The sequence below is a fragment of the Anneissia japonica genome, unplaced genomic scaffold (assembly GCF_011630105.1).
Source record: "Anneissia japonica isolate Jap-2015-1 unplaced genomic scaffold, ASM1163010v1 scaffold287871_len1641731_cov197, whole genome shotgun sequence".
NCBI classification, from domain to species: domain Eukaryota; kingdom Metazoa; phylum Echinodermata; class Crinoidea; order Comatulida; family Comatulidae; genus Anneissia; species Anneissia japonica.
Window position 1 is genome coordinate 780340 of NW_022712275.1, and position 12972 is coordinate 793311.

Sequence of the window (12972 nt, forward strand, 5' to 3'; positions counted from 1 at the left end):
ACGAAAAATGATAGAAACACTTTCAGTCACTGGAAGTGTTTTATTATTTTTTTTAATAATCAAATACATCAAATTGTGCTTGGTTTTCTTTATCGATTAAAGATGTATTGTCCCATGCTAAATACCAAAAAAAAAATCATAAAAATATTTTTTGAAATTAACTTGCCCATTTTGAAGTAACATAAAAGTTATCAAATTGAACATAGAAATTAGTGTATTTAAAAAATGTTTACCCATCAGTCCACAACGAAAAATGATAGAAACACTTCCAGTCACTGGAAGTGTTTTATTATTTTTTTATAATCAAATACATCAAATTGTGCTTGGTTTTTTTATCGATTAAAGATGTATTGTCCCATGCTAAATACCAAAAAAAAAATCATAAAAATATTTTTTGAAATTAACTTGCCCATTTTGAAGTAACATAAAAGTTATCAAATTGAACATAGAAATTAGTGTATTTAAAAAATGTTTACCCATCAGTTCACAACGAAAAATGATAGAAACACTTCCAGTCACCGTCTGGAAGTGTTTTATTATTTTTATTATAATTTCTTAGTTTAAAATCCGGGTACACATTTTTTAATTCAATAATGTTTATGCACAAGTTAATAATTTGTATGCTATTGCAATATGAGCAAGTTTATTTCAAAATTATTTTATGATTTTTTAACATTAGCAAGGGACAATACATCTTTAAACAGTTCTACAACTTTTTAATCCAGTGTAAAGCAAAACACGTCGAAATACAAATTAATACCTTAGTCTTGTTTAACCATTACAGTATTGACCCGTGTTACTTACTACAGAGGGTGCACTACACATTTAATGAATGAGAAGACGTAAGTTACAATCATTTTGTAAATATTTAGTTTGAAATAAGTCTTGATTAAACAGTAAATCCTATTCAATGGTATAAACAATACGTATTCCAACGAAATAAAATAATCAGAAATAAGGTGTGAACGAAATAAAATTGAGAGAATAACTGAAAACACAACGTTTGGAATTTAATAATTCTGGTATGCTGCCCTCTATAGTCAAATAGCAAAATATTTGTTAGGCGTGGCTTGTATGGTGATGTCATGCATAATTATACTATATTGGCTTCCTGAAAACACTTTTTGGATAAAGTCTATTTAAATCGTAGGTCCAGTAGTACATCTTCTGAGACGAGTCCTCTACTCGTTATCCCCGTCTAAGTGGTCCATTCAGCCCCAGCTGTGCAAAGACTAGACGGAGTAGCTGGCACCGATTTACCTGGTAGCTCGGACACTGTACGAACTAGTCCACACCACGAACATTAGTTTTCTTGATCCTATTATGATTTAGACGGTGTGTTTTTGTACAGTGGCGTATCTAGGGTATGTGCGGGGTGGGGCGGGGGGTTATTTTTGTAAAATAACTTTGAAATTTACAAGTACCATATATTTTCTAGCCGTGATCGAGTATAATCATCTGTTAAAAAAAAAACTGAACTGGATTCAAAATTCACGACACACATCTTACCAATAATTGTTAAACAATATAATTGTAAATGTGACAAATTTTCGATTTTACTATTGTATACTATTTAGATCAGTCTCTTATTTGAAAACAGTCATGGCTTTTGTGATCGAAGATGCGTGTAAACAAATATAATAAAGAAACATGTTAAAAAAATTAAGAAAGTGTGAAACGGAACATTGCAGAAATACGTAATTTTAGTGTCTGGTCGATTGGATTATCGTACTGACTTTCAGTATAGAGGGCGCAATATTCTTTTACATGAAGATAAAATACACAACATTTATTTTCGAATTTTCAAGCATCGATTAAATAGTTAATCCTTTTGGAAGATGTAGTAGCACAACGTATTCCATTGCAATGTTCTGTTATTAACAGAAATTAGGTCAACAGCTGAGTTGTGTAACAGATAAACGAACTGTGGCTTAGGTAGGGGATAGTTGGAGACCGTTATCAAGGAATTAAAATTATGTAATTATAATGGAAGGCAAAACTGTAGTTGCACAACGGATTCCATTGCGACTTTCTGTTATTACCAGAAATGAGGGCAACAACTGAGTTGTGTAACAAATAACGAACTGTGGCTTAGGCTGGCATCTACGTTAGGAGTTATAGATATTTGGAGACTGCCACCGAGGAATTAAAATTATGTAAAAATAATGGAAGGCAAAATGGATTCACAAAAGATTACATCGTATTCATAATAACAACAACGTTGGGCCCATTTCGTATCACCACAATTTTAATGAGCTTAGCATAGGCCTACATTGAATTTGTGCTGCTGTTTTTAAAATCTGGTCGTAAATTGACTTTGTCAGATGGTTCAGCTTCACTCTGTACCAGTCATTTTCTTCATTCGAAACTCTGATCAATATCATGGTAAAGGAACTGCAATGTTCTTGTATGGAGTTTCTCTTTCTCCATATGTCTACATATTACCAAAATAAAAAACGCAGCATGTGCCGGGGGAGGTAAGGAAGACCATACTTCTTGACCAGTAAATGTTATTGCGTTGAAGATTATTGGTCTTCTGTGTGGGAAGGAAATGTATATGTCAGATCTACTTAGAATGCAGTAATTTCGAAAAAAGAAAATTAATTTTAATGTTACAGACGTACTTTGGTTAATAGAGTGATAGGACGCATTCATGAACATACATTGTCGGATGGTCGATAGATGGAACAGCAACTGGCAAAATTGAGCAGGCTTTTACCACATCACCTCTTGATATTGAAACTCCTTGTCACATGGACTTCCTCATAACCAGCGTGTCAGCCGTTTACCAAATATAAGATAGCATAATAATTACATTTATCTCTCACAGAATAGAACTGCTTTCAAGATACTGCTGTCTGTCCTATCGATCTACAATTTCTACTTCTGTACCGACTTCATCATTCTCAAATTGTAGGTGTTTGTTGTCTAAACCACGAAGGTAAAGGTCATAAAGTGGCCTTTTGTGGAATCGATGGCCAGAATATATTAATCTCCGGTACCATTTATAGCTCATTAGAAAACACATTTTTCGTAAAATTAAAGAAAAATAAATTTGTGTCGTGGGAGGGCGTATGCTTGGCGATTTTGTAGAGGCGCTATATTTGTTTTGGTTTGAGGGGTAATAAATTACATTATATGTAAAAATTGTATGGGTACAGCATAACAGTAGGAATGTTTGGAAATCAACACTTCACATTAGGGCGTGACGTGACGTCACTCTTACCTTGTGTGCCAATAGGCCCTTTGTTGCCATACTTTAAAGAGTACTTACCATGATTAATGAGAAATCGTTTACAAAAACCTATACTGGCCCATTAAACATTACATTTTTAGGAGTTAAATGAAGGAGCCTTTTTTGATAATAGACATTAAAATGAGAAAAAATAGTAAAACCTAACTATAAGCCATACTCATTCAATTTAAATGTATATTAAATTTATCGTTTTATCGTTTGAAAGAACCAAGGTATTATATCTGTTACGTCAAATCAATATCACGTGTCGTTTTTGGAATATGAAGCCTAAACCTCTAAGATCCCTGATTTGAGAAGTCTGCCAGGGAATTAATATAGGAAAAGCCTTTGATAAATGCGGGATAAACGACTTAAGATGAGACAGTTCATTATGCAATATTATTCTGCGATTTATTAAGCCTATCGACAAGACGATAATGACAATGTAGTTATGCAACGATAGATATTGACATGCACCAAAAATATGTTCAGTTAAATATATTCAGTAATAAGTAATTTGTTTTGATTTTGTACTTATACTTATATATGTGTCTGTTAATTTTGTGAATGTTTAGAGAGCAATTGTGTTCCACTGTAATTTCCGAAAGGTCAAATAAAATATATGATTCTGATCCACATAGTACACATAATTATATACACGTCTTTTGAATCGCTATCCTTTATATAAAACAGGTCAGCATCTAACCAAGAACCTTTAACTGTACAGTCCATGATATAACTACTATAAACTTAACTAAAAAGGCTGACTCTACAACAAATTGTGCAACTCTTATTTCGACCAGTTGCAACTAAACGGTTATAAAAGCCCCATAGATAAATATGGAGTTGCACTATTAGGTAGAGATTTTTCCTATTCAAATATGACGTACAACACGTAAAATTACTATCATTTCTACTTTTATGAGGGGACAACCAATCGATTAATAAAATGTATTAGAATATAACACCTGTAGATTGGTGGCACACAAAAAGGTGGTGCATCCAAATTGACAATATCAACAATATACAACAGACAAAATTTTGAAATAAAATGTTTAACAATTAACGGTAAGCAATACTGATAAATTAATACAATGAAACTAATTTTAATAATTAATAGGCGTATTAAATGTAATAAAGGTTTAAGGCTATCAACTCTTACCAAAAAATCTACCCATCTAACCGCTTTAAAACAAATTATTTTTAAAAATTGTTTGTTACATGAACACAAAAAACCCAATTCAAACCATACTACATGCTTATCAAAAACTACTTTAAAATAAATAACAAATTAAAATACATTTAAATCTGTGAATTAAAAACAGGAATTGAAGTCAAAAAATATCGGCACCAATTACCAAAGCTTGTCAAGAAAAACAATTATATAGGGTTGTGATAATGAAATGAAATCATAGATCTGGTAAGAGAATTTGGATGATCAGTATCAAAGATATGAAATAAAATATAGTAGTTTTTAGCTTCGTACTCGAATGGCGAAGTGTGAAGGTTATGTATGATAGCTAGCAAAACAGGATACCAAGACAAGACAAAATAATAAAATAAAACAAATTCACAAAACTGAACTATGGAAACAATAACGCTAGATAATGCTTCAAGGGGATTACGTTAGTTGCGGTAATGCAATTTGCATATTTTGTTTTGTTCTAGCTCTTCATAAGTCAACCAGATATCGTTTATAATGACGGTCTATAGGTTGGTTCCACCCACCCACACACACACACACACACACATACAACACATAAGCCTACACAGTTCCTTGTTTATTCATGCTTGCACACTTTAAAGTAGGTCTAGGAGGAGCAGGCAAGTAATTTTCAATAATTGGGACGTGTCGTTTTGAAAACTCTTTAGAATAGTAATTATGACAGTTAAAATTATATTAAGAAGAATCTCAGTATCAATCACAAAGATAAATAATTTTAATTTTTAATGGTAAAAATCAAAAGAGTAAAAGGTAAAGCATAGCCTATGCTTACATGTATGTATATTGTTTTCTATACTTCTTATCTTAATACTTAAATGAATCTGGTTTACTTATGTCGTTTCTTTACAGTAGGTAAACTCTCCTTGTAAAATAAGAACATTCAGGCGGAAATATTATATTTTCTTCAATTATATAAAAACTAATTCGGCTTGACATTTGAGATAAGTTTATAATTTTGATACCATTCCTTCGATTCTGTATCATGATGAAGCAGAAATGTAGACGATTTAGTATGATTTAGTAGATTCTGATATAATGGGATTAGTGTACTATTCTGAACAGTAACAAACAATATAAACCCTTGAACTAATAAGAACCTAACTAATTAACAAAATATCCAGATTTACCACTAAACACCCGATATATAAAAACCTATTCAGACTGATTTGTAAAAAACTAGGTTGTTATAAACGGGTGTTTACTGTACTTAATGTTACGTCGTTTCTTTTATATTTTATGTGATGTGTATTATGTCAATAAAGGGATTCAGCACTATCTACAACCTTTAACATATGCTACATTGTAAATGCCTCATAAAATCATACCCTCTAAACATTATTCTGTTTTACTGTATTGTTAGTTTAATGACAAAATATTTTCAGTAATATATGTTTATTGCTACCCTAAAACAGACTATTAAGCCATGGCTCAGACCCGTGTATTGCTTACATGTCGTATCAGGCAGAATCTCGCTCGGGTCTATCTCAGATTACTCTAATGAACCATGTAATCATACCGTTTAGTATCAGGCAGGTTACAATGTTATTCAGCTTAAATGTTAACGTTAATTGCTCTTCTCTTTCAACATGAATTTCTAGAACACATACACAACAATAAATAGAATGACAAATTGCCGCCCACCTAGAGTGTACAACAGAATCAAATCAATTGATGTTAAGGCCTACGGTACATCGCCGGAGAACCGTTGGTAGTTTGAATGTTATCACTTTCAGTAGTAATACGATTTATGAGAAATCGCAGATCATTTCGTGTTTTGAAAAGGCATTGCCAATGAGCCCGCAGTTAACCAAAATTTTAAAGACTTCCCCACGAATTAAGTAAAAACACATTAACTTCTAAGTTAATTTATTTAGAATTGAAACTGAAAATAGTTTTCAGAAATCGTAGTGTTTTTGTATTAAAGTACATTTTATTACTAGCCTATGAGAGTTCTGCGTCACGATATCTATAGCTTGTTCTCAGTGATCTGGGCTGGCTGCAACGACATTCGAAGCTGTCTTCATGAGTGTAGTAGGGGTTCACTCCTTGGTCACATTTCATCTGATACTGTTGCTTTAGCGGGACATCCCTAGCCGTCAGTTGGCAAAGTTGGTGGCTTGACTTGACATACGGAGCTTCTATATGTGGTTCCTGAAAATATAGTAATAATAAAAATAATAATCAAAAATTTGTAATCTGCCAATTTCAAAAAAAGGCGCAGTTTACCCTTAGAGTTTGTAGCATAAATATGTTTTTAAATTAACTTTAAATTAATCTAAATTTGTCTAACCTTTTAACAAAGGTAGGGAGTTCACCTAAAGAAGACACAGGGTTTTTAACATGCTACAATGTTCAATACAAGGGCAAGGTGCAGAACACTGTAAACAACAATGGAAGATTAAAGCACTTCGGTCAAAGCAATGTTGTCCTGCATTTGGTGACATGTTAAAAAGCTAGACATGCTTAGGAATTGCCTAATATGTTTAGGTTCCTTACAAGCTTATCAATAAATGTGTTTAGTTATTATTTTGATATTATGTTATCAAACATAGATCCGAGCACATTAAGCTGCTATGCATAAACCCAACAAAAAGCAAACAAAAATTGTGTTTAAATCCTCCACGCTGTTTTTACAGTGAGGTAACTCTTGAAATATTGTTTTTGGAAGAGATAACAACCTTCTGAGGAAGTTTAATCAACAAAATATTTAGATGGACAGATAGAAAAAAAAGTAATTTAATCTTTTATAAGCACTACTTAAAAGCATAAAATGGGGGAGGGGGTACACATAACTTTAAAAAAAATCAGCCCAGAGATAATGTATAATTTCAAAATGCTGTAAATGATAAAGTCGTCGTTGGATCCGATGAACAGGGCCAGTGTTATTTAGCTCAATCACTAACTACATTTTACACTGATTCAAATTAATACTGCACATTGTATGATTTTTTTATGTTTTGTTGAAAGATTTTATAAAATAATTAATTTTACGTCCTTTGAAAGCAAATTTTATAAGTTTGTTAAGTTTATTTTATTTGACATAAAATATATTTCGAATTCTCTTTATGGTTTTCGTGTCTTAATCCCTGAAGCGTTTAAATTTTAAGATTATAAAAAACTACGCTGCAAAAGCATTCTTATTAAAATCGTTTAATTTCCCTAGTTCAATGTGTACTGTATGGGCGTGTTGCCTGTTTTGTTGGGCTTAATAGTCGGCGTGTATTACTCACCAGGACAAATTTGATCCGTTTTAAATTCTCTTCATCATATAATTAACGATCAAATCGACCCTAGTGGTAGAATGTCAGTCATTCAACAAATTCAAATAATTCAAATTCATGCAATCACAATTTTTTTATAACAATGAAGATGATAATTACGGTATTTTTTTTAATATTTTTATAATAATTACAACAATAATAACAAAAATGACAAATATACAAATGATAATGATAATTGATACTTATAATAATAATATATATGTATACATATTTATATTTAATATTATAGGAAATTAAAGAAGCAATTAGTTTCCCTCTGTGGATCAATAAAGTTTTCTTTTTTATCTTTACCCGGAATCTTTCTTATTGGCGAGCTTCATAACCACTTGGCCATGAATTCAAGTCAGTAGACTCTGAAGACTTTTGTTTTACTTAACGTGTCTGATTTTACAGTTTCGATATAGCACTAATATTGCATCATATTTATAAGATAAACCCTTTTCTACATAATATTCAGCAAGCTAAATCTCAAATGAGATATATATCATTTTGCTTATATTACATTACCAACATGAATTTTACGTTTGTTGCGATATTCCAATTCTTTGAACTGCTAATTATTATTTTCATCATTATTGTTGAATGTTAAGTCGTTATTTCTTGTGACGTCAGCTTGTAAGAGAACCATTTTAAAATCTGAGCAATCATTTCATTGGAATTATTCGCAGGAATAATTACACTTCTTAACTTAATTGGATTTTGTTTCGTTTAACAAATGTAATTTATATTATTTAGTGATAATCACGAGTCAGGTCTGGCTCACTAAATCCAAATAGATGTTGGCCAATCACAGAAGCAAGGCCAAGTATAGAAATCTCTCGTACCGGTATTTAATCTAACTGATCAAAGTACTGTCAAAATAACTATACAATTGTCGTTTGTTATCATGAAAAGACACTAATTTGTTTCTTATTAATACATCTACAAGACCCAAAGTGAAAGCTCTAAAATAATTCAATCTTCATAGAATTAGTCGATTTCGTGGTCTATCATCTTGCTCAGCCTGATTATTTTAAATGACTCTTACGAATGCAACTATTGCCTATTATGAAATATATTGTCAGTGATAACCCTTATAGGCCTAGCTCATTGCATACCTTAAGTAAATAGATCAAATATGATAACATCCCAGATCAAACAATTGTATTCTGTTTCTTTAAATTATCTTTTTACGAAAATACTTTACTGGCAGTCAATTTCTATGCCATAATTGGAGGAACTGATTTTTTTTTTCATGGGTTTGGTAATGGGTAAAGAAAATATGTTCTCATTCTAATTTGAAAGGTAAGAAAATCTAGGAATTCTGGTACGCACTGTAGTGAGTATAATTACAGATACTAGGCAAACCTAGGCTAATTAATTGGACTGGCCTGGACCTAACCTAGGCGAGTTTTGCCCTGGTTCTCGATCCGAAATGTTTTACTAGTAGGTTGATGATCGAAATTCGCGGCTTTACATACCGGAATATACGGTAATAAAGTAATATTTAATATACTGTGGGCCTAACAATAATAATAAATGATGTCTGGTATAGAATTATTCATGGACTGCTTTTGACTTTGACTTAATTTGGATCCTTTGGTTCTGTAATTAAATCTTAGTTGCTGCAGTAAATTATTGTATGCAAACATGATTTCATATACGAGAAGCTGACCAAAAGATTGAGAAAAGCTGAAGCAAATTTGCATTCCTTATCATGAAGGTACCATTTAAAATATATACGTCAATGCTTAAACAATAATAATAATTTAAAATAATATTAATAATAATAATAATATTATTAATAATAATAATAATATAAACATTTAATATTGTTAAATATTTGTACAGTACAGTATCACCATACTGGTGTTTCACAGTGGCATTTTGCCTTAAATACAAATTATTATATAACCATATTATTATAAAGTTTGAAGAAAAATTCACAAAAAAAAAAATAAATAAATAAGTTAGATGCAGGACGTAACTGTTGATAAGATGTAGCGTGCATTGGTGTGTAACAAGCCCCAAACAGCATGTTTTGGAACTGGAAATAAAGCTTATCATCAACAAAGCTTTTAAAGCTAGGCATTAGCTAGTGAAGTTCTTCAGACCACGGTGATCAAAATAACGAGAAAGTAAGACTGCACAAATCAGCCAAACACAGAACCAAGCTCTGGTTCGATAAGATGAATAATTCATTGTTGGATTTTATCAGTACTCTAATCATGGTCTAATGGTGGATCTGTACAAATAAAGTACTCATGTGTAAGAGATTGGCCATGTTAAAGCATCCAACCTTCTGTGAAGTACTTTTTGTACCATTGTACCGTTTATTCTTGTGCATGAACGCTTATCCAGCTGAGATGAGACCATTTCAATAGGTAGAAATTCATGATTTTTTAATCCATTGATGGTGAGCAATTCTGTCTTCATCGGGTTGGTACTCGCCAGAAAGATCTCCTTTCGAAAAAGGGCGTAAAATTTAATCTAAGCTACGTTTTGGTGTATTGATAAATTGTACATAAGGGAACAATACGTGGCCATTGGCCTCAAGGGAAAAAAATTAAAAATAAACAAAAATATATATTGTACTGTATTTTCATGTAATAAATATGCAGGTATTACTGTTATAATTATACTTTAAATGATTAATGTGCAACAATTCATGTGATAATGTATTGAGATGAAATGTAAATTCACATAAAAACAATAAATAAGCAGAAATATGTAATCGACTGAGGAAAAAAATATTGTATTTCTGGTAATAAATATACAGTTTATGATACAGGTTATGATTATACTTTGAATGGTTAATGTGCAACAATTAAGGATAGATATTAAACTAAAGAAAAAAAAACTATTGTATTTCAGATAATAACTATACAGGTTGTTATGATTATAATTTCAATTGTTAATGTGCAACAATTTATGTGGTAATGTATTGAAATTTAATGTAAATTCACATAAAAACAGATATTCAACTAAACAAAAAATTATAAATACAGTACTGTAAAAGCAAATTTGCATTCATTATATACAATTCAGTTTTTATAATTTTTTTTTTATAATACAGTATATCATTTTATTGCATAATGTAAAAAAACAATGATGAATAAAAGTAGGTCACATGTTAAATGAGAGCAGCTGGTGGTAGCCGCTGAATGTGCGCTGAACCGCGGAGATATTTTGGTCCCCGGTTCGGTTCCCATCGCTGCTCTCCTTCAGCAGGAGGGCTAAAATGCAAGTTTCAAATGTGCACCGTCTTTCGGATGAGACGTTTAGGCCATTGGTCTCGTGTGCAAAATAGCCAATGTGCAAATTAAAAAACGCAGTTCACTCTTCGGAAAACAGTGGGGGATTGTCTCCCGGTTACTGCATAATTCAACACCAAAAGGACCCCATGGAAAATAAGTTTTACGACTTTTGTTGGTTATCCTTGGTGTGTATCACCCCCCAAAAAATCCAAGTCCAACCCCACAAATGAGAAAAAAAAAAAAGGATATTTCCCGAAAAAAACAACCACAAACTCAGCTGCTTAACTAAACCAATGACATTCATTTGTGTGATCAGAAGACGAGTTAAACCTATCCAATTAGTTCAAAATATTTGGTCAAGAACTTCATAGCAACATGAGGAAGGAGAGTGGTAAGAGAAAAAAATCAGTAGAAAACGTGTGTGGAAGAAAATAGGGTTTAAAATACACAAACTCGTGGTTATGGTTGTCCAAAGTTGTCTTCCTAGAATTTGGCGGTGAAACTGCAAAGCCATAAGACTGAGGTCTACCAAGCTTGTGAAGGTTGAAGCGTGGAATAGCAAAGAAGATAAGTGAGATTCGACCCTCTTGCCTGGGTTAAAAAAATTGAAACAAAAGCATTGAACATTTAAAAAACAGTTGATGATTTGCTTGGTGAGATAAGAGAGGACGTCAATAGTCAAACGAGTCCTAGATTTGGATGAATGTCTCCATCCAGATCACATAAAAATGCAAGCAAATAAATAACTATTTTGTCATTAACTTTTTGTTAGCTGAACACAGACAATATATGTAAAACGATCGATTAGCATTCGTTTTTAGCGTATTATTAATTAGTTATGTTAACTTGTTGGTAAACTGGCGCGTCACTAAATGAGACTTTCACAAAATAACGAATGCCGACTAACCACAATGAACGATTCTCACGCGAATCACTTGTGATATCATTTCGCACTTGTGATATTATTTCGCAAGTAGGCCTACTTAGAAACGTACTGAGCATTCAGTACGATAACACGTCAGGTAGGGCAAAACATCAATTACTTTACTTGATTACTTGAGTTATCTTAGTCTAAGAAAGGCAACTTATATTTTATGAACATTTCCAAAAAAAGAACGTAAACATAGGAACAATCGATACATACACACAGGCAAATGCTCATTAACCGCTATATATTATCCAAGGGCCCCATATTCTGACTCTTACCTTACACAGGACGCCTCAACTTTACATTCATCTCCAAGTATCTACTTAGGGCCTATTCCTTGGTTTTAAATAGAGATTGAAACCAAATATAATGAATGTGGCCCCGACAAGTATAGTAGCTCATCAATTTTGAAGTGTACTGTTGGTAGTAAAATTCTACTTTTTCAGCATTACACACACTTAATCATAAGAGATTACGAGGTGACAACTATATAGCCTATTAATGAAAATTACCGACCTTGCGTAGGGTTTTTATTTACCCAGGGTTGCAATGATGAACTAAACCATCTATATGCTGATTTACATTAAGCCAATCGACAGAAATTGCCCTTTATAAGCTTCGCTGTCAAAAACAGTAAATAAAAAAATTCTAAAATCATTCAATGTGTACACATAATAATGTTGAACTGGATCTAGAACCAATAGTTGCGACTGACTAATTAGGGTTCTGACTGAATATCTGCAAAAAAAAAAAAATTACCTTCTTACATACATACTTAATCAACTATACATAGTGAATTTACAAAATTTGAACCGTGTTTATTTCAGTGGATTTTAAGCAATACTAACTAAAAAACAGTCAAGTTCCTCTGAATTATTGATGGGTTTAAACATATAAATTAACAGCAGCACCTGACGCAAATTCTAATAAATAAATCCGACAGTAATTATTTTTATTACAAGGAAAATTGTGCCTTACAGCCCTTGAATCATTTTCAACCCTTCAGTTTAAAGTTCTTTGACATTTGAATAAAAATATATAGTGGTATTATATCAAGAGGAAAAAGC

General features: G+C 32.1%; 1 protein-coding gene across 1 annotated transcript in view; it reads right to left on the reverse strand.

Annotated features, from left to right (window-relative positions):
• Positions 1–3632: 3632 nt before the first annotated feature.
• The window catches only part of LOC117107784 (gonadotropin subunit beta-2-like), a 12834-nt gene continuing 3494 nt past the window's right edge, over positions 3633–12972 (reverse strand). Inside the window, exon 2 of the mRNA XM_033249560.1 lies at positions 3633–6611. Coding sequence (XP_033105451.1) covers positions 6402–6611 — 210 coding nt within the window. The 3' untranslated portion in view covers positions 3633–6401. The remainder of the gene's footprint in view (positions 6612–12972) is intronic.